This window comes from Colias philodice, chromosome 2 (genome assembly GCF_061535455.1).
Source record: "Colias philodice isolate Cphi_HAF_F1 chromosome 2, ilColPhil1 Martin Lab GWU primary, whole genome shotgun sequence".
Taxonomy (NCBI): domain Eukaryota; kingdom Metazoa; phylum Arthropoda; class Insecta; order Lepidoptera; family Pieridae; genus Colias; species Colias philodice.
Window position 1 is genome coordinate 7,042,278 of NC_143087.1, and position 24,556 is coordinate 7,066,833.

The following is a 24,556-nucleotide window of genomic DNA, read 5'->3' on the forward strand; positions in this document are numbered from 1 at the left end:
CCGCTATTCTAAATCGTTCACTTGAAACTTTAATTTTTCCATCTGCTTGGAAGATAGCTTTAGTCCGACCACTACCTAAAAACAATGAACCTTCAGAATTTAAAGACCTAAGGCCAATTAGTTTGCTTCCATATTTTTCAAAATTATTGGAAAGAATCGTGTACAATCAAATAGTTATTTATTGTGAAGAGAATAATATCTTACCGAAGTACCAATCAGGTTTCCGGAAGAGCCATAGCACCTGCTCGGCCCTGCTGAATGTCGTAGACGATCTCTTATCTAATGAAGATATGGGCAGCGCGTCTTTGCTCGCACTGTTGGACTTTTCGAGAGCTTTTGACTCGATCAATTTTGAACTCATGATCAGTAAGCTTCGCTTTTATGGATTTGATGACGGCGCTTGCAAATGGTTTGATAGTTACTTGCGAGACCGTGTACAGAGGGTAATTCTGAACAACAACGATGGCTCTTCTAACGTCTCTTCGGAGCTCTTGCTGACACGTGGTGTTCCCCAGGGCTCGATATTGGGCCCTCTTTTGTTCATAATTTATTCAGCAGACATTACGCGGTGCCTTATCAACTCCAACTACCATCTATATGCGGACGACCTGCAAATATACTCTCGAATAAAATACGATAACGTCGCGGCGACTTTGTCTGGTTTCACAGCGGATTTGAGTCGTATTGCAACCTGGGCATCTAACAACTCTCTGCTATTAAACCCCGTCAAGTCCAAATATATGATTATCGGGACAAAGGGGCAGGTTCATAAAGCAAAAAATCTGAATTTGTCAATATCCATTGATGGCTTCCCGATTCAAGAAGTGGAAGAGGCTCGTAATTTGGGAGTGATCTTTGACAGTAATCTCAAATTCGAAAGCCATATTCTTGAGATTGTTAAAGGGTGCTTCTATCGTCTAAAAGTAATGTATAAGTTGCGTCCCTTTATTAATACGGATCTCCGAATTGTGTTGTGCGAGTCCCTTGTCCTTTCTAGACTCAATTACTGCATTAACGTATTCGGGTCTTGTCTACTGGAACGGTCACGGAGGCTTTTGCAAAGAGTTCAGAACGCCTGTGCCAGATTCTGCTTTAATATTCCTGCCAGGTCCCACATAACACCTTTTCTTAACTCTTCAAAGATGCTTAACATGTGGAATAGACACAAGCTCTTCATGGCATGCTTCCTGTTTGATCTTGTGAAAACTAAACGCCCTTTGTATCTATTTGAGAAGCTTGTCTGGCGTAAGGACACAAGTCGGAATCCTTTAAGATCTAATGTTGATGTACTCTCAGTACCGAAGCATCATAGCATGGCTTTTCGTGGTTGCTTTAAATACTGTGCCACAAAATGCTGGAATAATATACCGCCGCCTCTGCGTCAACTTCGATCCAAAATCACTTTTAAACAAAAGTTAAAGCATCTACTTCTGGCAGAACAGTAGTTACTGCATAGTATTTAAAGCACCAATCAACCAATCAACACCGCATCTCTTATTATCATTTAAATTCATATTCATATTTATTTATTTATTAATATCTATTATTTGTATTAGTTATCTATTTATTATTTATATTATTTTTCTGTAGCAAATCAGTGGAAAGTCGAAAGCACACCCTCCATTCGGTCTTGACAGAATACCAGCGCTGTAGTCGCAGCTTGCTGCGATTATGGCAGAAAGCTGAGTCAAGACCCTTTTCTGGATATGCAGTGCACACACAGTACCAGATTCTCAACAAACATGGCGTCTAATTTATGTCTAATTTTATTATGTATCGTACTTTCTTTTTTCTTCTATTTTGTGTTTTCTTCTTGTGTGTGTGTACCTTTATCTAGAAATAAATGTCTTTTCTTTCTTTCTTCTTCTTTCTTTTACCGTCAATAGTGAGCCTCTTACCCCAGCTATTGTTTTTGAATTCTAGGATTTTCAAGCGAAAGAAACTCACAATATTTAGTTGTTACTTAACTAAAATGATTAATAAAAGAAATACTTACAGTTTTCTCCGTGTATCAGGGTATTTAAAATATTTCTAGCACACTTTTATCACTAAAATATGGGTTCGCAAAAAAACGAGCCAACTTGGTGTTAGCCGAATTCGCAACTGTCAAATTTGTTTACATTTTTTGTGATGTCTGTGCTACGTAGCGACATCTACTCAAAACCGCTCAAACTAATTCGCCTTCACTTTTTTATCGACGGAAAGTACATAGTCATAAACGCTTCAGTTTACTAGTTATGGTCTCTAGGCCCTCTTCCCCCAGTGACCCTCTTACCCCACCTGACCTTAATATTTTTATTTTATGGCGGCATTATTACCAAAAATATAAAAATGAAACATCTTAAGCAACTAAAACAAAAACAGTATTGTTAAGTTTATTATAACGAAAAATAAAATAAAAGAACACAAAAAATAATACCTACGCAATTCGTGTACAAGAAAACGAACGTTGAAAAATTATAAAGTTGGAAAATCCTATAATCGACGCCCACAAGAAGCTTATATCTAATACACGCCCATCTTGATTCTTGTGATCGTTTGTCAATCGCGTAAATCGTCTGTACGAATCCATCAGCTTTGTACATGTTGCATTTAATATTGATTTACGTGGTATTCAATTATTACTAATTGTTATTGTTCACTTTTTGACGCTGTTGTTACTTGTTTGCTAAGATTCCTTAGTTAATTGTTGCCGAAATGCCGAAATAACTAATTTTGGTCCTTTATTCAAATCGATTACATCTTCTTATATATAAAATTCTCGTGTCACAATGTTAGTCTGCATACTCCTCCGAAACGGGTGGACCGATTCTCATGAAATTTTCTGTGCATATCGGGTAAGTCTGAGAATCGGCCAACATCTATTTTTCATATGTACCACGGGCGAAGCCGGGGCGGACCGCTAGTCTTATATATAAAATTCTCGTGTCACAATGTTAGTCTGCATACTCCTCCGAAACGGGTGGACCTATTCTCATGAAATTTTCTGTGCATATCGGGTAAGTCTGAGAATCGGCCAACATCTATTTTTCATATGTACCACGGGCGAAGCCGGGGCGGACCGCTAGTTTCCATATAAAATATTATCGATTATCGGAAACAATTGATACGATTTCAGTAAAGGCAATTTCTACACGTGTCAACAATCGATAGGTATGTCACAGGAATCATCTTAGGTGAAAAGGACTATAGTATACATTTAAAACACAGAACAGTTTAAAAGAACAATCATTTTTTGACGGCATTGCTTTTAATAGTACCTACTTTTGAGTGTTATAAATAGATAATGTTTTGGACCGAATGTTTTTCAAATCACCCCCTGGAGTGGGGAAAGAGAGGGGATTGCAACTCTCGATTTTTTCCCCTTCCCCATGTAACTCAATGCCTTGTCCCCATGATTTTTGTACGGCGTTGCGGAATAATGGATTAAAAGCAGTATTGAAATAGTATGACACAGATGCCGTACAAATGACCAAATTTACCCCTGAAATTCTCGGAAAATAAATAAAATATTCCGACTTTGTGGACTTGACCATTTTTGTACGGCACTGTGCGTTTTCTTATTATTTTTAATGGATCTATCGGTGGTTAACAATGCCGTACAAAAATATATGACCAAAATTTACCGAGTCTGCCTGTACTTTCGAATTTCAAACTCAAACTCAAACTCAACTAAATAAATGTTTATTTATTCAATTAGACTTCTTCGAGAAGCACTTTTGAAACGTCAATACATATTTTTTTACATTTACCACCGATTCGGAAAGCAGTATCTATGGAGAAGAACCGGCAAGAAACTCCATAGTTGCTCTTTTAAATCATATCAGTATTACAATTTAATTTTACAAAATATGTAACTGTATATTATCATAATATGCCAGAGAACTGTCCTGTGGTTTTTACGCAACAACCCTCCATGGGTTTTTATCTTCCATATATTCCTTAATGCTGTAATAGGCTCTCTGAACTAATACGTTTTTTACATAATTTTTAAATTTAGCACTACTAAACTCTTTGATACTATGAGAATTCTCATCTGCACTCAGTTGGACAGCTTACAAGTTACAAGTGACCGCATAGTGCTGAATCTTATTATTTTATGCTCTTATATCGTTTTAGATAGGTCACCTGGTGGTTCAAATGACCCATATTTTTTTATATACCGGCATCTTAAGGTTCGAAACATGTAGCATGTGGCGCTGGTGTGTGGCCTCGCTTAATGCCGGCGCCAGACATGGGGATCAAAGTTTGAGCACACATTTTCAAAACTTCGATCAAACTTTATATGCACAAATGTATCCGGCTAGACTTGTATTTCAAATGATTTACGGGCACAGTTACCGCAAAGATGGCTCACAGAATAGACGACGATTTTGATGACTCCGTCAGACTGTTTTATTTGAGTGCCTTTAATTTTTTTGTTTGAAGTAGCTCAATAAATAATTCTATTACTGCGTCATTACCCCACTCCATTATTGACGCTCAAAATACCACTCACAGATTAACTATTGCATACAACTGCTCCGTTCAGCGGCGCACACGCAACAAGTGTGGCAGGGCGCACAAACTTTGAAGCAACTTTGAAGTTTGATTACTTTGATGTTCGCAGAAAAACCGACTCGACTCGGCAAACTTCAAATATGTGTTCAAACTTTGAAGAAATAGGCAAATGTCAGTGCCACACTTCGCGACTTTGTAGGTATTTGCGTATTTGATCACATGTCTAGCGCCTGCATAAGAATGTATAGTTTGAAGGATATACATAGGTACCTAGTTAGGATACTCGATATGTAGCTAAAAATTTTAACATCATAGGTATTTAATAGGTTTGTATTTTTGTTATCTATGTTTAAAACATGAATTAATATTTGAATGTATTTTAACTTTTTTAAATTTTAACTTACTTATATTTTTTTTTGTGCAATAATTTTTGTTGTACAATACCTAATATCGTTTTCATAATATGTATTTTTCTAACCATTTATCGTGTGCGCAAGTGGTGGACGCGCTTTGATATTATGTATTAATATTCAAACAATAAAAATATGTACAATACAAAATTGTCTCTCGTCTGTTCTCTTACTATATTTTGACGGTATCAGTTTTTGTTCTGAAACGAACTCGGGCGCAAGGTGAATGACAGGGCTAATTTTTTAAATTAAATAGGTTTTTATTTACCTAATTTTCAAAATAGTGCCTTCATCCGTATTTCCCTGTATTTCCTCTAATCAAGAAAAATTTAGGCATTCGTAATCAATAATAGGGCTCAGCGCAAACCGAGTTATTACAAATTACTTACCTATTATAAATCTTCAGAGTTCTGTTGACTGTTTGCGAATGGCGGCTCTTCTCTTCATAGGTAATATTCGTAGAGGAGCATAGAGGAAACAATTTGTAATAATTAAGTATTATACACAAACATTTTGTAATAATTATTAATAGAGTATTTGCACTCTAAATATTATGATGTAGTAGGTACTAGCAGAAGAAATTTTCATAGTGGTCAAGTACCTTTGAGTAAAATCGTAACAAACAAACAAATTTATTGTATGTGAAAATTTGTAGGTATAGCTAGGGCAAATTGGGGAAATTACCTAATTTTTTTTCAGTACCTACTGATGAGGGGTAATTTCATAAATTTGTGAATAATAATATATAATAATAGGATCGATCTATTGTAAACCGCCATCATCCCCATATTATCATCATCAGGCGCGGTTTGAAGGGTCACAGGGGACATAACCCATCACCACCTCAAATTATACTCGTTAAAATAAAGAAGGTCAAAAATTGATATTCAGACACGGAGTAATATTTTTTGGAATTATTTTATTAAAATGAAAACTTATCATACTCAATATCTATATAATATAACATTATTAATTTATCTACAATGGCAGTGTTTATGTACTTATTTTTATTACATACCATAGATAAAAGACATTTCAAATATATGTGGATCATTTTAATAAGCTTTCTTTACTTTGTGTTTTTCTTAAACTATTAAACATTTAAGTATTGTAAGCAGTTAAGTTAAGTATACACAAAAGCTCCCTATACTTAAATTGTTACATAGGAAATTCATATAAGTAAATAAAAATAGAAATTAAATCTTAAAACAAAATTGTACGCCTCTAATGTTTCGAATCGATGACACGTAACTTCATCCCATCAATGCGATAACTATGCTGATTTAAATTATTATTTTTTAATTAGTTTGTATGGAACAATCTTTTAAGTGACTAGTCAATATATATAAAAGTGATTCTACTTAAATACAGTAAATAATGCAAATGCAGTTTCACACGTTCTATGCCACATATTTCGTTATTTCGTTGTGTGATTGATAAATATTTTGTAACTAAAACTAATCTTAAGATTAAATAGCTTTGGTGTATTTTTGTATAAATGCAAATAATATTTAAAATATAAGTGTAATTTCCATCTATCTATTATAATTTCCTTTATTTGCAATTACATTTAAAACAGTATTTTTTCAAAGTTGCATTATCGAGAAGATTCTATTTTATAACATTCATTTAATCTATCATTACACACTTAATATGGTATAGGCTGACTTGCTGTGTTTTTAATGCAAACAGTGCATCTTGATACTCGTGTGAGTAACCGTCCTGCTTTTATTGTTTCACGTTCGGGCATAGCAAATTGCTTATTTTCATCGATTGTCGCCATCCAAAAACTGAGCTTATTAGCGAAATGATGACAAGTACCACCTTCACCGTTACATTCTATAAATGGAGTCGCTCGGAAATCTTCAAGACATGAGCCAGGGCTTGCCAGAGCCTGTCCACCTCCGTTTCCTCCAGCGCCAGTGTGCTATAACAATAATGTTAAATTAGTTTAATGCTTAGGTTCGATTAGAAACCTAATAACCTAATTAAATCAGATTTTACTTACCATAACAAAACTGTATCCTATCCATAACGAGTTCCATCCAGCTGGACAGTTTGGTATATCTTGAGTTTGACTGTGTACTGCAATAACGTTAGCAGGAACTTCACAAACCACGCATCTTGATATATGTTTTGCAATTTCATAATTTTCTACCGGCATCATAGGTATAGGATTGTTAGTAGATAACCAATAACTTCGATCGTTTCGACTGGCATAGTTGCATACATCGTTGAGATCACAAAATAGGAATGGCATTGTACTGAATTTACGTACACAGGAGCCCGCGTATCCTAGATCTTGATTGTGAGCTTTTTCGTTGCCATCGATGTATAACAAGGAATATCCATCCCAAAGTTTAATGTGACCAGGTTCGCACTGTGGCACTTTTTCAGTTTGACTATGTTTAACTAAAAGGAATCCAGTAAGGTAGTCTTTGTATTCACAAGGCGCTCCTGGAGGACCTGGTACACCAGGCATACCAGTGCGTCCTATTTCTCCTCTTTCACCTTGGAATCCTTGTAAGCCTTGGGGGCCAGGGGGACCAGTAAGACCTCTGGGACCTGGGAAACCACGTTCTCCTTTTTCACCCGGGTTGCCATCTAATCCTCTCGACCCAGGTATTCCATCGCGACCAGGTGGGCCATCCAGTCCAGGAGGTCCTCTAGGACCTGGTTCACCTTTGGCTCCGTAAACAATTTGTGCTGCCTCTCCTTTGTCACCTTTAACTCCTTCAACTCCAGATAAACCAAGTCGTCCTTGAACTCCCTTATTTCCTTTATCACCTTGGAAACCCATTGGACCTTGTTGCCCATCAAGACCATCAAGTCCACGTTCCCCTTTGTCGCCCTTTTCGCCTTGTAATCCAGGTAAACCTGGAGGACCTGGTTCACCTCTCATACCCGGACGTCCGAAACCAATAGCACCTTTATCACCTTTAGATCCCTTTTCACCTGCGACACCGGGGGGGCCTGGTGCGCCTGGTTTACCATCGAAACCTGGAGGACCCGCAACACCTTCACGACCCTGATCTCCTTTTTCACCTTGTAGTCCTGGTTGTCCAGGAGTTCCTGGAACTCCAACTTGTCCCGGCAGTCCTGGAAGACCTTGTTCACCCTTTTCACCTGGTGCGCCTGGTAAACCTGGACGTCCATGTTTTCCAGGGACACCCGGTAAACCCTTTTCACCTTTAATAGTAAGACCGGGTATTCCCTCGGGTCCAGCTGGGCCCCTATCACCTGAAAATTGTAAAGATATAAAATTACCATAAGAAAAAATATCTGCGATTAGCAGTAAACATATTACATTAAATTAGTCGGTCGTTATATCATGGCATGCTTTCTTGTATATTTACTACCGCAAAGAACAATGTCTGAATAATACTTGATACAAATTCTAGTCTAAAAATTTGTAATACTTAACTATAAGTATATAAAATTCTTTTAGTTATTACTTATAGCGTATAAAAATAATTCTATCTGTTTATTCATTCTTGGGAAAATCGAACGACTTCATTTTCGACCCATGTTAAAAAATAGTTTGCAATGCCACATAGTGATTCAAAATATTCTAACACTGGAGAATTTAAGATATTTTTCACGTATAGACGCTTTCGAAAACGAACTTCCATTTATTACTAATAATTCATTTAATAAGTAGTCTAGTGTCTACCATTATCTCAGATTTATATTTATTTTTTTATTTATCTTTGGGAAACAAACAATACAGTGTTTCTTAAAATTATAAAAACAAAATACTATACACATATCAGCAAAGCTTCCACTGAATAATAATAAAATATTGTTAGACGTAACTTTTGATTTAATATTTTTGTGGATGAATTAGTCCATTGAAAAGTTACATTTGGGGTTGCATTTTTAGAGGACGCAATTTTATTTTTTTGATGAGTAGGGGGGGGTCAGTGTGAAGCTATCACCAAGTTTGTGGGGTCGCCACCCTTGTCCCACGGCCGCCATCTTGAAAATAGCGGTTGATATGGTTTTTACAATATATCTAACTATTTATTTGATAAAAAAAGACGGGTTGCACTCCGGGAGTGCCGGCAGAAGTGAAAACTTGATTATTAACGTTCAGCATGTTTGATATTTTGGAATGGTATCCGTCTTACATAAGGGCTAAAAAAAAAACATCCGTCTTACGCTTTTTCGATCAGGCCACGTGTCCTGACGCGAGTTTAAGATTTTATACCCAACGCCGCTAAAGAAGTTTTCACTTCAAAAAAATTTGTTAACATTATTTGTTGCAAATTAAATTCTCTAAAACTTTGGTCTTGCAACTTTTTATCGTAAAACTATAAGCGAAAATGTTCAGAAATTAGAGCTATTTATATTTTGCAATAAAACTTTTTTTATCATTACAAAGAAATGATATCAGACCATTTTTGTAGATTGTTTTTCGAGGAACAACTTTTATATACAACATTTTTTCATTAAGTAAATAGCTAAGGTTTTACAGCGCTCCGAAGTGAGTACAAATTTTCAATACTCTGAACTATAGAGTATACTTATATTATGTGTGTACTAATAAATTAATAATAATTTGTCATCAGTAATTGTTTTTTTTTTGTTATTATAATATTTTTAATAATTAATTTTGCAATATTTTTAATTATTGAGTATTTTCCCCACCACCCAGGAGGTAGAGTCTGGGAGCGCGCTTTTTTTTACGTCGAAAAGCAGGGCTGAAATGTTCTGCAGTGTGCTTCTATTGTTCTGGAGTATGGGAAAAGAGCCAATAGCCAATATATGTATAGTTAAGAGTACTGAAGAATAGTATTCACTTCAGAGCGCTGTAAAACCTTAGTTATTGACGTAATGAAAAAATGTTGTTCATAAAAGTCGTTCCTTGAAAAACATTCTACAAAAATGGTCTGATATCATTTCTTCGTAAAATGATAAAAAAAGTTTTATTGCAAAATATAAATAGCTCTAATTTCTGAACATTTTCGCTTATAACTTTTTTATTTATAGTTCTACGACGAAAAGTTACGGCACCAAAGTTGTAGAGAATTTAATTTACAACAAATAATGTTAACGATATTTTTTATCACATAAATAGTTTAAGAGATATATTGTAAAAACCATTTCAACCGCTATTTTCAAGATGGCGGCCGTGGGACAAGGGTGGCGACCCCACAAACTTGGTTTTAGCTTCACTGACCCCCCCTACATATCAAAAAAACAAAATTGCGTCCTCTAAAAAACGCAAGGTTAGGCCTAAAAAATGGAACATTTCAATGGACTAAATAGTTGTCAATGTAGTTGTCATTATTTCATGTCTGAACTTTGAACATGCTTATAGACCGGGAGATATTGAAACAAAATTTCGAGTCATTTGTAACAGGATGGCGGTTCTACAGGGTTCTTAGTACGCAATGACAAAAAGAAAAATGATGGTGTGAACGCTGGTACCGGCGGCTTAGTCGCGTGGGCGTTAGTCGAACTCGTCGGAAAATAGCGAAAGTCAAACGATTTGTAACAGTATGGCACTTATTTTTCCTGTAAGTTTGAGGATCAACGAATATAAATACAAAATTTCAAAGATTTAGGTGTTGGAAATCTTCACTTATATAAATTAATAATAAATTAATTTTTCAAGTATGACAGCACTTTTTCCCCCTACTAAAAGTATGGCAAGTATAATAATGGTCACATTTTATCAAATACTCTCCAAAAATCCAAATGCAATACTGGTACAAAAAGTTTGGCAAAATAAATTTTTTTGCAGATTTTCGGCGATATGGCGACCATTTGGAATCGTCCGAAAAGTATGGCATGGCGATTTTCGTAAATGGCTGCAGGACGATGGTTAGGTACCTGTGCAAAAGTTAGCCTGATACAAATGGATGAATAATTGTTTTATTTAAATCAACACATTCGCGTCGGTATGGCGGGCTGTAAGTCACACCGGAAAAGTATGGCATGACACTACCGCCTACTTCTTTTTTATGGGCTATCGGTAAATTCTAAAATTTTTGTGTTACAAATCGTTTGACTTTCGCTATTTTTCCGACGAGTTCGACTAACGCCCACGCGACTAAGCCGCCGGTTCCAGCCGGTACCAGCGTTCACACCATCATTTTTCTTTTTGTCATTGCGTACTAAGACCCCTGTAGAACCGCCATCCAGGTACAAATGACTCCAAATTTTGTGTCAATATCTCCCGGTCTATTAGCTGTCGAATACTAAATTATAAAAAGCCACTTTCGTAGTGTAGAAGCGCAGAACATTCTTTTTACATTAAAACTAATATTTAACCCGGTCTCGGTTGTAATTTCTTATAATATAATATAATTTATAAGAAAGTAACTATTACCTTTTTCGCCACTGAGTCCGGTGCGACCCATTTCTCCCTTTTGTCCATTGTATCCACGTTCTCCTTTTTCTCCTTGCATGCCTTGTAATCCGTCTCTGCCTCTATCACCCTTTTCTCCTTGAGTGCCAGGTAATCCTGGTTGTCCTATGTCTCCCTTTTCTCCTTTCACATTAATTGAAAGACCTGGAAGCCCTCTATCTCCTTTCGGGCCTGGATAACCTCTTTGACCTTCTAATCCTGGAGGTCCAAGTGGACCTCTATCACCTTTAGGACCATCAAGTCCATCTCTACCGTCAAATCCTCTGTCACCTTTATCTCCTTTATCGCCTTCAAGACCAGGAAGACCTATATCTCCTTGCGGACCTGGTGCTCCATCTAAACCAGGCTGTCCAGGACGTCCAGGCTCTCCTGTTAATCCTCTGTCACCTTTCATTCCAGATAATCCCATTAAACCGCGATCTCCTTTATCTCCCCGCTGACCTGGAGTTCCATTCAATCCAGGTAGACCCATGTCACCTTTTTCGCCTGCGTTTCCAGGAATACCATAGCCGGGAAGGCCATCGTCTCCCTTGCTTCCTTTTTGACCATCTTGTCCAGGCTGTCCATCTAACCCTCTTAAACCTGGTAAACCAGCATCACCTTTTTCGCCTTTACTTGCTGCTAAACCTGCATCACCCTTAAGACCCATGGGCCCTGGGAATCCTCGATCTCCCTTATCTCCAGGAGCGCCTGTTCGTCCGGGAGGACCAGGGGGCCCATGAAAACCTTGATCTCCTTTCAAACCCATGATACCAGCAGGTCCCATTGGACCATCTGCTCCTGGATTACCTGGAAGACCTGCTATACCAATTTCTCCTTTGTCTCCCTTTTCTCCTGGACTACCATCAACCCCTGTGATACCACGGAGTCCTGGACGACCTCGAGGACCTGGAAAGCCTTTAGGACCATCAGGGCCTTGCATACCTATTTCACCCTTTTGACCTGGTAATCCTATCATACCGGGTTGTCCTGTTTTACCAGGGAAACCTTGTTGACCCTTTGGTCCATTTCGCCCTGGTATACCAGGTATACCAGGAATTCCAGGAGGTCCTAATGGACCTGCATCACCTTTTAAGCCCATAGGACCAGGTAAACCAGGTCGACCTGAGAATCCCTTATCACCCTTTTCACCTTGTAATCCAATTTGACCAGTTGGGCCATCTGTACCAGGTATTCCAGATAGACCTCTTGGCCCAGAGTCACCTTTGTTTCCTTTTAAGCCAGGTGGACCTGGAGGACCCGGCATCGATGGTCCAATTTCACCCTTGTCACCCTTTAAACCTGGAAGGCCAGGGAATCCTCTTGGTCCAGTTTCTCCAGCAGTTCCCGGGAATCCCATAGATCCCATGTCTCCCTTGTCTCCTTTGAATCCAGGTAGACCTCGTGGTCCGACAGGGCCAGCTCGTCCAGCTAATCCTTTTTGACCTTTATCTCCCGTTCTACCCGTAAAGCCTCTATCACCCTTATCACCAGGTAAACCTGTGGAAAATAAAATTTATATAATTAATATAATCTGCATGATATTACTAATACCATGAACAAAATAATTATAATAAAAAATAATATAAGAAAAAAATACATATAATATGGACAAATATGTCTAGTTTCTAGAATCTAGATATTTATCGAGAATTTTATTTTATAATCTCCAATAGACGGTTAAAATCGTTCCTCACACGTTGATAAAAAATGATCCAAATATGTAAATTAAGGCAACGGTCGCTTAAAAAATATATCATTACTTATTCGTATTTATAAATTTTTATTACCTTGTGGACCTTGGGGTCCAGGAGCGCCTTGATTTCCTTTGTCACCTTTGGTCAGTAATTTTAAATAGTTCGGGCATTGACCAGGTTCACCCTTTTGTCCACCGCGACCTGAATATCCTTTATCACCTTTAAGACCTTGTTCTCCAATTTCTCCCTTCTCTCCTTTAACTGATTCTCCTTTTGTACCAGGAGTACCCGGAATTCCATCACTTCCTGAGATTCCATCAACTCCGGGAGGACCCATCCTTCCCTGGTCACCCTTTTGACCTGGCATACCATTAAGACCTCGATCTCCTTTAGGGCCAGTTAGACCTCTTTCACCTTTGGGGCCCATAGGTCCTCTGTCACCTCTTGCACCTTTCTCCCCAGGGGGTCCTTTTACCAAATTCGATGGAATAATTGCATCTGCTCCGTTGATTCCTGGTGGACCTGCCGGGCCTTCCTCTCCTCGCTCGCCCTTTATGTATGAAAAAAGTTTTATTAGGGTTGCTGTATTTCCCAGTTAATCAATGCATATGGTGGGTTCAGACGCTTGCGTTCAAAGTGATATTCAACGAGCACAAGCACGGGCACAAGCATGTAAACATATTGTTTGTGCATGTTTGTACCTTAAGCGCACGGGCTGCTTACCGGGCTACTTGCTGGGCTGCTTGCCACGCGTCTGAACGTACCATTATAGTTGCATATGTTAAAATTCTAGTGTTAAAAGAAAAAAGAGCGTGTGCTGATCACACATGTCAGAAGTGAAACTTCTTTGGTTTTGGTTTTGAAACAAGATTCGAAGAAACGAAAATAGTCGTCTTACGACTTGAAATTTTACTCATAACGCGCCTAAAGTAGTTTCGCTTAAAATACTATATTATGTAATGTAGTGGCGAGAAACGAAGCGACGTTAGGTTGAATTATGTAAAACTTAAATTATGTATTTTTATTATGTATTTTAAGTTTCACTTACCGTTGCTCCCGGTGACCCAGGTAATCCGTTGACTCCATCTGAACCTCGTTCGCCAGGCAAACCAGTTGGTCCTGGCGGACCTCTGTCACCTCGTTCACCAGGGATACCATCAGAACCACGATCTCCTTTTGCGCCGGGCCCACCTGGCCAACACTCATTACAACGACCTCCTATGTCACCCTTTTGACCTGGATTTCCGGGTGTACCATCATATCCTGGACTTCCTTTCTCACCCTTTTCCCCAGGTGGACCCATTTCTCCAGGACTACCCGGAGTTCCCAAAGTAGAATTACCCGGGGAACCTCTCAAACCTTGATACCCGCGTTCACCTTTTTGACCTTTTTCACCCGGTAACCCAGCTTGCCCAGGATTTCCTGGTTCACCCTACGAATCAATAATATTATTATATTAAATTATAACCAGAACGGAACGACTACGACTACGAATCAATAATAAAAATAAATAAAATAAAATAAAATAAAAATAAAAAAGCCTATTTATTTCATGCAAATATGTTGACATTTTTACAAAGTAACGCTTACGCGGTAAAAAAATAAGTGTATACAAAAAACTTGATTGTTAATAGTGTTAGTAATTGTAATTTTGTTGTATTCCAATGCTAATATTAATTATTTAGTTATTGTAAATAAATAAAAGAAATTAATTTAACGTAATGAACTAAAGTAATCAATCTGCATGAACCCCTGTCTGGGTAAAGTCCTCCTCCAAAGCTGACCACCCGTCTCTATCTTGCGCTATTTGGTACCACAGAGGGCCGGCTGTTCTCTTGATGTCGTCGTCCCAGCGTGTTAACAGTCTCCCTCTGTACCTTTTGCCTAGTGGGCCATTCCACGTTGTCGTTCTCGCTGTCCATCTTTGATCAGTAAGTCTGGCGACGTGTCCTGCCCACCTCCACTTCAGTTTTTGTGCATGACTCAAAGCATTAGTTGCTTTGGTAATCGACCTTATTTTAGTGTGCCTAATTTTGTCTAATCTCTTTATCTTCAACATACTACGTTCTATCCCTCTTTGGCAGCTATTTATTTTATTTTTTATTTTTGAAGTGAATTTCCATGTTTGGCAGGCATACGTCAAACATGGTAGTAGACTTGAATTCAAAACCTTCGTTTTGAGATTTGTTGGCATGTTGCTTTTAAAAATTTCTTTTAGGCTCCAGTATTTATTCCAAGTACATTTAACCCTTCTGTCTATTTCTAATTCGTTATTTCTTTTGTCAAAACTAATTCTCTTTCCTAGATATACGTAAGCTTGCGTATATTCCAATGGCTTGTTGTTAACTATTATTGGTCTTTTCCAGCCGTTTGTCATTACCATAGTTTTAGTGGTATTCATTTCCAGACCTACTTTTGTACTGCTTAGATGTAAGGATTCGATCATAAGCTGTAACTGAGAGCTTGTCTCCGTCAGTAAAACTAAGTCGTCTGCGAATCTGAGATGAGTTAGATATGAGCCTTTTATATTCAAGCCCAATTTGTTCCAATTAAGTTTATTAATGATAGATTCAAGAACGGCTATAAATATGGTTGGAGAGAGCGGGTCGCCCTGTCTTACACCTCTTGCTATAGGAAAACTCGGACCGAGAGTTTCTAGTTTGATTCTGCCTGTATTATTATTGTATATATTCTTTATGACTTTTATATATATTTCTTCGACTCCTTGTTCTCTCAAACTTTCCCATATGCTTACGTGTGAAACTGTGTCGAATGCTTTCTGGTAATCTATAAATGCTATATATAACGTTCTCTGTTGCTCTTGATATTTTTCTATAATTTGTTCTAGGGTGTGAATATGGTCGACTGTACTGAAGCCTCTTCTGAAACCTGCCTGCTCTATTGGTTGCTTTGCTTGTATCGTCGTGCTGATCCTTGTATTTATAATAGATGAAAATAGTTTATAGAGGCAAGGTAGTAGACTTATTGGTCTGTAATTGCCGATATCCTTTGGGTCCCCTTTTTTATAGAGAAGTATTATGTTTGATTCGGACCATTGCTTTGGTGTTTCCGATTTGTTTAGAATAAGATTAAAAAGTTTAGTCAAGGGTGTTGATAGAGCTGTATGTGCTAATTTTAGTGCCTCATTTGTAATGTTGTCCGAACCTGGGCTTTTCTCTATTTTTAGTTTCTTTATCATCAGACCGATTTCTGTTTCATTAATTGGATGAATCTCATTGCTATTCGTGTTAATCGTGTTAGAAGAGCCGGTTAATTCTGTCTGCGGATTTCTATATAGGTTTCTGTAGAACTCAGTTGCTGCTGTTATAATATCCTTTCTTTGGTATATAGTTTTGTCTTGCCCCCTCAATTCGTTTATCCAGCTTTTCTTTGTTCTGAGATCCTTGTAGGCTTTCTTCGTACTTCCAGTATATTGTAATTGTTTTTTTATGGTATCTTCTCTATAGTTTTCGTAATCTTTTTTTATATATTTATTTCCTAATTTGTAAAGAGCGGAAAGTTCCATTTTCATCATACGATTTTTATTTTTGATTTTTTGTAGTTCCTTTCTTCTTTGCAGCAGTTTTATTGTTCGTGTTGACATTATTTTATGTATTCTATTAGTGTCCTTGTGCTCTATTCTTGCGTATGTTAAGCTTTGAGTAATAGATTCTAGTATTGTATTGTAAAAAAGTTGTGCCGAGGTATTTTCTGAAAAATGACTTTCTGATAGCATGGAAGTTAGATTCTCTTGGTACTTAGTTATTTCTGTTTTACTATTCAGTGTGCTAAATTGATTTTTAATGAATTTTGTTCTACTTATTTTTTGATTAACAAGCTTTGCTGTTGCTCTTAGTGCTCTGTGGTCCGACGGATAGTTTAGATTCAAAGTTTCTATGTTCTGAAATATTCTTGGTTGGTTGGAGAGTATATAATCTATCTCATTTTTATGCTTCCCATTCGGCGATCGCCATGTCCATCTTCGGCTAGGCTTTTTCTTAAAGCATGTATTTATTATCGTTAATTTATGTTCAAGTGCGAAATCTATTAGTCTCTGTCCTCTATCGTTTCTTTCTCCATATCCATATTGTTTCGTAATTAAGTACTCATCTTGCTTGGGGGCTCCAATCTTTGCATTAAAGTCTCCCATTAATATAATATTTTTATGTGCCTTTTCCAGTTCTATTTCTATACTTGTATAAAAGTCTTCTATTTCTTCTTTGCTTCCTGCCTCGGTTGGTGCATAAACTTGTATGATAGATAGCTTGTAATTTTGAAAATTCATATTAAGTGTTGCGACACGTTCTGAAATTCCATTGAAACTTTCAATGTTGGGTTTTAGGGACTTTTTTATTATAAAACCTACTCCATATTGGCCTGGTGTAAGTCCTATATGACATAGTATAAAGTTTTCATGTTCGTTTATTTCGTTTCCCAGTCGTCTCATTTCAGATAATCCAATTATGTCGTATTTTATTCCACTTAGGGCCTCTTCTAATTCTAGAAGGCGATCGTATGTTGATAAAGTTCTGGTGTTGTATGTTGCGATATAAATTTGGTTGGTTTGCTTGTTGTATTTGCTACTTTGTGTGCTTTTTATTACTGTGTTTGTCTTTGGAGGGTTGTGGTCATTATCTTCCACGGTGACCGGCCGGATTGGAAGATTGTTTTCATTATGTGTTCCTGTTTGATTGTTTGTGCGATATTTTTTGGAGGAGGGGCCTAGTTGCTATGCGTTCTTGTTTTTTTCCTCCTGTTTGTTGCTTGCTTTGGTTAGGTTTTTGTTGGTAAGAAAGTTCAGCATGCCTGGTTTTACAACTCCTTCCGAGATGCTGCTCGAGCGTCGAGCCGGAGCACGAGATGATTCAGATTTAGTTTTTTTATTAGTTTGTGAGGCTTTTTGTATGTTAAGCTCTACTTCTGGCGAAATCGGAAGTGTTCTTTTATTGTTGGTTTTTAATATAACTAATTTGTCGTATTTTAGTATGGCTAGGTTGCCCTTAGCTCTCTCCGACTTCAACTGTTCTTGTAGTTCCTTCCTCTTTTCTAATACGTACTTCGGATAATCTTCTTTCATGTAATACGGAGTTTTTTCCAGTGCTTTCTTTTGTTTAAATGTTTTTATTTTTAGGCCGAGAGTTGTGAATGTTACTACTGTTGGGCGGGGTCTGTCACCTTTCTTTCCTATTCTTTTTATATCTTGTATGTCGCTGTATATTAGTTCTATAGAAAGATATTTTTTTATCCATTTAATAAAATTAGTTTCCAAGGTGTCGTAAGATGTTTCTTCTTCTTCGATACCGAAAAATACTATGTTTCTTTGTCTTGACTGTTTTTCCATGAAGTAAATTCTTTTTTCTTGGTTTTCCACTAATTGATTTAATTTTTCATGTTTTTCCTCCAGTATAGATATTTTTTCTTGAAACAGTTGGTTGATATTTTGAGTTACTTGCTCTGTGACGGTTTGAGCACTCTCTTTGATAGTTACTTTTTGTTCGTCGAGTTCTTTTTGAATTTTGTTAAGGGCTTTAAGAACTTCCTCCATTGTTATTATATTTTTCTAAACGAATCAATAATATTATTATATTATTATTTAAGATCAATAATACACTTTTACAGATTTTTTTCCTAGTGAATTGAGTGATTCATGATGAAGAGTCAGGTTTCCAGTTAAATTTTTATACATATTTTTTATTTTATTAGCATCTTATTTAAATTTAATTAAAAAGTTCAATGGTTATGCATAGAAATCTAAATAACAAGACACATAGAAGTGCTATAATGTCATAATTCGTATGAAAACCGCTGTCGCCAAAATCAACACATTTAAACCGATAGCTAAACAGTACACACAAGTAAACTATGCCTTTTATTGGACAGCTTGATTTTAGTGAAAACTAACTTAAATATTAAATTAAGCTTTTTAATATGTATCCTAACGCACGAATTTACGGTTTATTTTAGAATAACATCCCTAAGCATATGAGACATTTTGTTTATTTTTGCTCCAATACGCAAAAATTCGGCTTTTCTACAACAGAGGTTGTCAATTTTCAATAGATATAACTTTGAACATAAACTCATAGAAATAAGGTTGAAATTTGTGTTAAACGTGATAATAAGAATGGTCATGGTCATGTGGCATGGTAACCACCTGAGCGGCGACAATGTCACGCGCGCTTACCACTTCTATTGCCTTGTTATTTAGATTTCTATGATGGTTATGTTTAGAACAATGCATAAAATTCTATAATTAATCTTCAAAGTAAATATTAAAAAAATAACAAATTATGCTTTAAAGCAAAAACAGTAGAACTGCTGATTTAAATGAAATTTTACCATTTGAAGCTTTTCATAAGAATTTAATTATTTCTAAAGGCAATAAATATGTTATAAAAATAACAAAAGAAGCCACTTACGGGAATTGAAAAACCATCGTCGCCTTTCGGACCACGTGGTCCTGTAGGTCCAGTTGGACCATCATAACCTCTTGGTCCTATTTCTCCTGGTGAACCATTCAAACCGGGTTCTCCTTTTTCACCTTTGTGACCTGCTGGACCTTCTATACCCGGTGTACCTGGTTCACCTTGACCTCCGGGAGAACCCATAGGGCCAGGGGATCCTCTATCACCTGGTCTTCCATCAGTTCCAGGTGCACCAGCCGGTCCCATATAACCTCTTGGACCAGGTGGACCAGGAGGTCCTCGTGATCCAGTTCTTCCACCTGGTGGACCAGGTATACCCTTTAATCCTCTTAATCCCGGTGCCCCATCCTTTCCAGGTTCTCCTTTTGTACCCGGTCGTCCGGGAAGTCCTGGTAGGCCATCGTAACCACGGTCTCCTTTTTGCCCCATAGGACCAGATGGACCGTACATACCATCACGACCCTTACAAATAAATTAATTTAATTAATTATTAAATATTTTTTGAAATATATGGTAATAAAAACCTAACAATTTTTATAATTACTTACTCTTTCTCCTGGATTCCCTCGTATACCCTTTTCTCCTTTAATACCCATTTGACCAGCTATACCAGGCTCTCCCATAAGCCCTGTGTCTCCTTTTTCACCCATTCTTCCAGGTTCACCCTTGTCTCCTTTAGGTCCTGGGTCTCCTTGGACACCTTTGATTGCACCCTTATTTTCAAAAGAACGTAAAGGAGCCGGAGGACAGCTAGGGCCTTTGTCACCGCGATCACCTCTATCTCCTTTATCACCTTGTATAGATTGACCTTTGGTTCCTTTAGAGCCTTTATCACCTTTAGAACCTGGTTGACCCTAAATAACAATATTTATTGATTCGATTATAAATTATTATTTGTAAATCTCAGTTAATTTTAAAGTATGTATATTATGTATAGAATGTATTATGTTTTATGTTTTTTTTTTTATATCAATAAAAACATTGGAAATGCAAATCCTATAAATATTATAAATGTGAAAGTTTGTATGGATGTTTGTTACTCTTTCATGCAAAAACTACTGAACCGATTACAATGAATTTTAGCACACATATAGAGGGTAACTTGGATTAACACATAGGATAGGTTTTATCCCGGAAATCCCACGGGAACGGGAACTATGCGGGTTTATTATCTTTGAAAATGCGGGCGAAGCCGCGGGCGGAAAGCTAGTAATTATAATATTACAATAATGTATAACTAACCATAGGGCCGGAATTTCCTTTTGGTCCTTGTAACCCAGTTGGACCCGTAGGACCAACAGGACCTTGAGGTCCTTGCATTCCATCTGCTCCAGGTTCTCCTTTTTGTCCCTTCGGATACCTTCCAATGTGGGCAGCCTCACCCTTGTCTCCCTTGTCTCCTTTAGGACCAGGAATTCCACGGGGTCCAGGAGATCCTTTAGGTCCCATTAGACCCGGTTCACCCTATCAATTTAATACGAATGTAAATAAATAATTAAAAATAAGATATTGTCTATTCCAAAATTACCAATGTATCATACAACCAAAGAGTAACTTACATCTGTACCATTACAACCATCTCGACCATGAATACCAGGTAAACCGGGTTCACCTTGTGGTCCAGGTGGCCCAATTAATCCGATGAATCCCTGAGCACCGGGTTTTCCCCTGTCACCCTTAGGCCCTCTCGGCCCTTGAGGGCCAACTTGCCCCTTCTGCCCCTTGGGACCTTGTGGCCCTTCAGCTCCTTCATGTCCCGGAAGACCCCTCAATCCTGGCTGCCCTTGCATCCCCGGAAATCCCTAAAATTAATTTTATAGTTTAAGCTACAATAATAGTTACACGCAGGAGCTTACAGTACTTTACTAGGTGAGTATTATCTTTAAGTAATAATTTGATAATCTTAAATTTAAATTAAGTACTATATTATTTCCTACATTTTAGTTCAATATTTCGATAAAATTTTAAATTATTTTTCTCCTTTAATATAAATGAACTCAGCACACATACCCTATTTCCCTTTTCAGCGAAACATTTTGGAACACAACAACCAGGAGCAGTACAATTTCGGTCAAAAGCCGTCGTTCGCTGTCGAGTAACGGGGTCGTAAACTGCGAAATTTTGACCAAATGACCGTGGCGCTGGCTGTGTCGGTGGCACCGGTTGTGAAACTGGAAAATCGGGTCGCCTAGACAATCCATACGTGTTCACAGACGGAGCTTGGTAGACATCTCTCGTGGTCCACTCTGTTGGTGGCCACCGACTTGCATAAATGTTATTCTCCTCAACATCCCCCCTTCTGTAGTCATCTTGCTGCAAATAAATTATTATGTATTTTATTGCATTTTTTATTTGTTTTCCTCATTCCAAACAAACTGACTTCTCTGACGAAATACAACCAAGTCAGTTCAATGTGATGCGATGAAACAGTTTTAAAAATTTACAAAAATGTTTTATAGTTGTAAATTTTGAACTATAAATTTTTATAAAATATAAAGAATTGGACCGATCAGCACATATCAGCGAAATTCATATCTTATATTCTATCATCATCATTCTATTATCTTAGATTTAATTTAGAAATTTAAGACTTTTTGACAGATTTTAAACGCAATTACTTAACTATTTGGAACACTTTATAGTGAGCGTAGTTTCGGGGATACCACGACTGACGGTCCCCCTGCTCGCATTACAATTAATAAATCCATTTAAAAATCGGTTAAAATATCTTTAATTTATAAAGGCATGTTTTTAAATACTTCATTTTTGCGTAAGGCAAAAAAATATTATAGAGCGATTACTACTTATGACTTCAATACCTATGCCGAACCAATAAATATTTGCCTCTACTATTACCTCCATGCAAAACTTTTAAGTAGATATTATTATTGATCCGATTTTTATTAAGGAATAAAAAGGTGGTTTCATAAAAAACGACTTCTATTGTTATCAACTTGAACTAGTTATTTGTAATAAAATACTTACAAGAGATAAGTGTTGACGTATGTCAGAAACATCTTACTTTATTCCGCTAGTATTATCTAAAGTTATAAAATTCATTTTTTTTAATCAGCTGGCAATTTTTTGGTGTGTATTATTATCATATTATGTAGGGTGTAATCGTTAAGTGGTCACAAGCGATTATTTCGTAACTATTGCAGATATAATAAACTTTAAACTGATCTCGAAAGTACTTAACCGAATGAGTAAAATGGCCATAATAAATTTTTAAATATAAAACGAGAAATATCCAAAAGTGTTACATTAAATGCTCCCATACATTTTATTTCCCATACATTTTGTATTCATAGCAGATTTTCGAAGTGATGTCCTCATTGTGCAATACCTACAATGAGGAGCTCTATTAACAGTTTCTAAATCAATTTCCCTTAAAATTTGCGAAGTTATTAAAGCAGAAAACCAAAAAAAGAAAGAAAAAGCTAAAATCTTTCATATTAAATGTACATGGGATATTCGTATCTCATACTAAATGTATGGGAGGGTTTAAAGTTAATTTTTTAGATATTTCTCGTTTTATTTTTAAAAATTTATTATGGTTAGGTTAAGTTCTTTCGATATTAGTTTAAAGTTTTTTGATATATGTACCTAATAGTTACGGAATAATCGCCTGTGCACACTTAACGATTACACCCTGTAGATATATCATATAATATCCATTCCAGACCTTATAAAAAATTAAAATCTTTACTAACCTAATGTTAGGTATATTTAGGTATTATATTTTAGAAAACATACTTAAAATCATTTTTACAAAACTTTGAGATATATTAATTAAAGGCTGAAGTCGGTTAATGATGTCAAATTACTCTCTACAATCTATATCTTAAATACTTATTTACATTTTAAAATAATATTGATACCATCACGTCTCGAAGGATAATTAAATTAAAATAAATAAAAATAAAAATAGAATGATTACATTAGACTAAATTTAGGTAATACATATAATTATTAATTTGCAATTATTCCACCTAGCTCCTAGTTGTTACACGATATTTAGCAGAGATCGCATTTTTGTAGTAAACTGATACTGCCTGACTCTACATGTTACGTATCGCATTTTTTTATTCAACTTTATATATAACATTTCATAACAATTTTAAATAACCAGATAATAGAATCAATAATTACCCGATTTAAAACAACAAATAATTTTGGTTTGGTTTTTTTGGTATATAAAATTATTTTTATGAAACTAATTTTATTTTATCTTCATATTTCATTTATTTTAGGTATAATTAATCAAAATATAATAATGTCCTATAAAATTTATTTTAGTTATAAAATAAATATTCTCAAAATGTTTTAAAATAATGTACAAAATTTTAATTTATTCATTATGCATTAGTTACTGCTCTATAATTAATTTTATTGTTTGCGCAATGCCGACGCTTTACATCCGAGAAATAATGATAAACTTTGTCGGTTCTGGCCTGAGTACTGGAAGTACGTTGTTCAATAATAGATACATATTATATTTTACATGAGCAAAATTTGCAACAGTACTACTTACCTATTATTATACTTACCTATTATTTTTTTATTTTATTTTTTTAAATTATTCTATGCATTTAAAATATATGTTAAACAAGAAAAAGCTTCCCGAAAATAAATCAGATAAATTTGCAAATTAAGTTTGCGTTTTGAAGAAATTGCAAAAGGACGAAATAAGCGGACGGGCGAGTCGTCCCGCTCTCCTTCGCGTCGTCGCGTAACATTCCCGAATTCTTATAGGTACGGCTTATATTTATTATACATATAATGTAACTTTAAATCACTTTCTATAAAGTAAATTTATATTACTTACCGAGTTTACTCCAGTTAAAAGCACCAGAGCAGCCACCAACCTATAGCAAAATATTTCTCATTGATGAAAGATATTTATGAAATAAAAAAATATACCTTTGAAATATTAAGAAAAATTATTTTTAGGAATTATTTTATCAACACAGATTTCAGTTTTTTTTTATAATAATTTTTTACACGAAAAAATGATAACAATCTTACCATAATACGTGGACCGCCATGGCCCGGAGCGCGCAGCGCTAATGTCCCGTGCGCGCGCGCCGTTTGAGCCGGGATACTAAGGAAAAGAGAAGCAGAAGCTCAGGCGGCGGCCGGCCACCCCCGCCCCGCAGCGAGGCGCGC

General features: G+C 36.4%; 2 protein-coding genes and 1 long non-coding RNA gene across 3 annotated transcripts; 1 reads left to right on the forward strand and 2 right to left on the reverse strand.

Annotated features, from left to right (window-relative positions):
- Positions 1 to 6,420: 6,420 nt before the first annotated feature.
- Col4a1 (Collagen type IV alpha 1) lies at positions 6,421 to 24,520 on the reverse strand. Its single transcript, XM_089705476.1, has 12 exons — positions 24,416 to 24,520; positions 24,216 to 24,255; positions 21,398 to 21,700; positions 20,947 to 21,189; positions 20,630 to 20,851; positions 19,936 to 20,241; positions 19,382 to 19,849; positions 14,011 to 14,394; positions 13,056 to 13,512; positions 11,248 to 12,765; positions 6,919 to 8,150; positions 6,421 to 6,837 (listed from the first exon to the last, which is right to left on the reverse strand). Exons 1-12 carry the CDS (start codon positions 24,433 to 24,435, stop codon positions 6,559 to 6,561), a joined length of 5,472 nt encoding a protein of 1,823 aa, XP_089561602.1. The 5' UTR covers positions 24,436 to 24,520; the 3' UTR covers positions 6,421 to 6,558.
- Positions 17,486 to 18,522, reverse strand: LOC149490521 (uncharacterized). Its single transcript, XM_089705486.1, has one exon. It carries the CDS (start codon positions 18,505 to 18,507, stop codon positions 17,692 to 17,694), a length of 816 nt encoding a protein of 271 aa, XP_089561612.1. The 5' UTR covers positions 18,508 to 18,522; the 3' UTR covers positions 17,486 to 17,691.
- On the forward strand, positions 21,134 to 21,726 carry LOC149490522 (uncharacterized). Its single transcript, XR_016316884.1, has 2 exons — positions 21,134 to 21,256; positions 21,415 to 21,726. It is a non-coding gene; the product is annotated as an uncharacterized LOC149490522 (long non-coding RNA).
- Positions 24,521 to 24,556: the final 36 nt, after the last annotated feature.

Excerpts from the sequence above, each read along its gene's own strand:
- LOC149490521 (XM_089705486.1), bottom strand. The coding sequence starts at position 18,507 with ATGGAGGAAGTTCTTAAAGCCCTTAACAAAATTCAAAAAGAACTCGAC.
- Col4a1 (XM_089705476.1), bottom strand. The coding sequence starts at position 24,435 with ATGGCGGTCCACGTATTATG. Across the intron at positions 21,190-21,397 it reads TCGCTGAAAAGGGAAATAGG|GGATTTCCGGGGATGCAAGG; the intron begins GTATGTGTGCTG and ends AATTAATTTTAG. Across the intron at positions 20,852-20,946 it reads ATGGTTGTAATGGTACAGAT|GGTGAACCGGGTCTAATGGG; the intron begins GTAAGTTACTCT and ends TTAAATTGATAG.